General features: G+C 54.6%; 1 protein-coding gene across 1 annotated transcript in view; it reads right to left on the bottom strand.

The window, feature by feature from the left end:
- The window catches only part of LOC125482011 (H-2 class II histocompatibility antigen, E-S beta chain-like), a 6747-nt gene that overhangs the window by 2706 nt on the left and 3746 nt on the right, over nt 1-295 (bottom strand). The window contains exon 4 of the mRNA XM_048593981.1: nt 34-144. Coding sequence (XP_048449938.1) covers nt 34-144 — 111 coding nt within the window. The remainder of the gene's footprint in view (nt 1-33; nt 145-295) is intronic.

Genomic DNA, 295 nt, shown 5'->3' with positions numbered 1-295 from the left:
CCCCCCCTCCCCCCGCTTCCCTCCCACCATTACCTTGAAAATTCAGGCGAATGTAGATCCCAGCCAAGGCGAAGGTGATTCCCAGAATTCCAAACAGTATTCCCACAATGGCAGCCGGAGACAAGGAGAGCTTTCGATCATCGACTTGTGAAAGGGGCAAAGACAGGGACAGCACGGGGTTAGATACAGAGTAAAGCTCCCTCTACACTGTCCCCCCCATCAAACACTCCCAGGGACAGGGACAGCACGGGGTTAGATACAGAGTAAAGCTCCCTCTACACTGTCCCCCCCATCA

The sequence above is a fragment of the Rhincodon typus genome, unplaced genomic scaffold (assembly GCF_021869965.1).
Source record: "Rhincodon typus isolate 14 unplaced genomic scaffold, sRhiTyp1.1 hic_rhity00004992, whole genome shotgun sequence".
In the NCBI taxonomy this organism is placed as follows: Eukaryota; Metazoa; Chordata; class Chondrichthyes; order Orectolobiformes; family Rhincodontidae; genus Rhincodon; species Rhincodon typus.
This window is presented reverse-complemented; position numbering and strand designations above follow the sequence as displayed.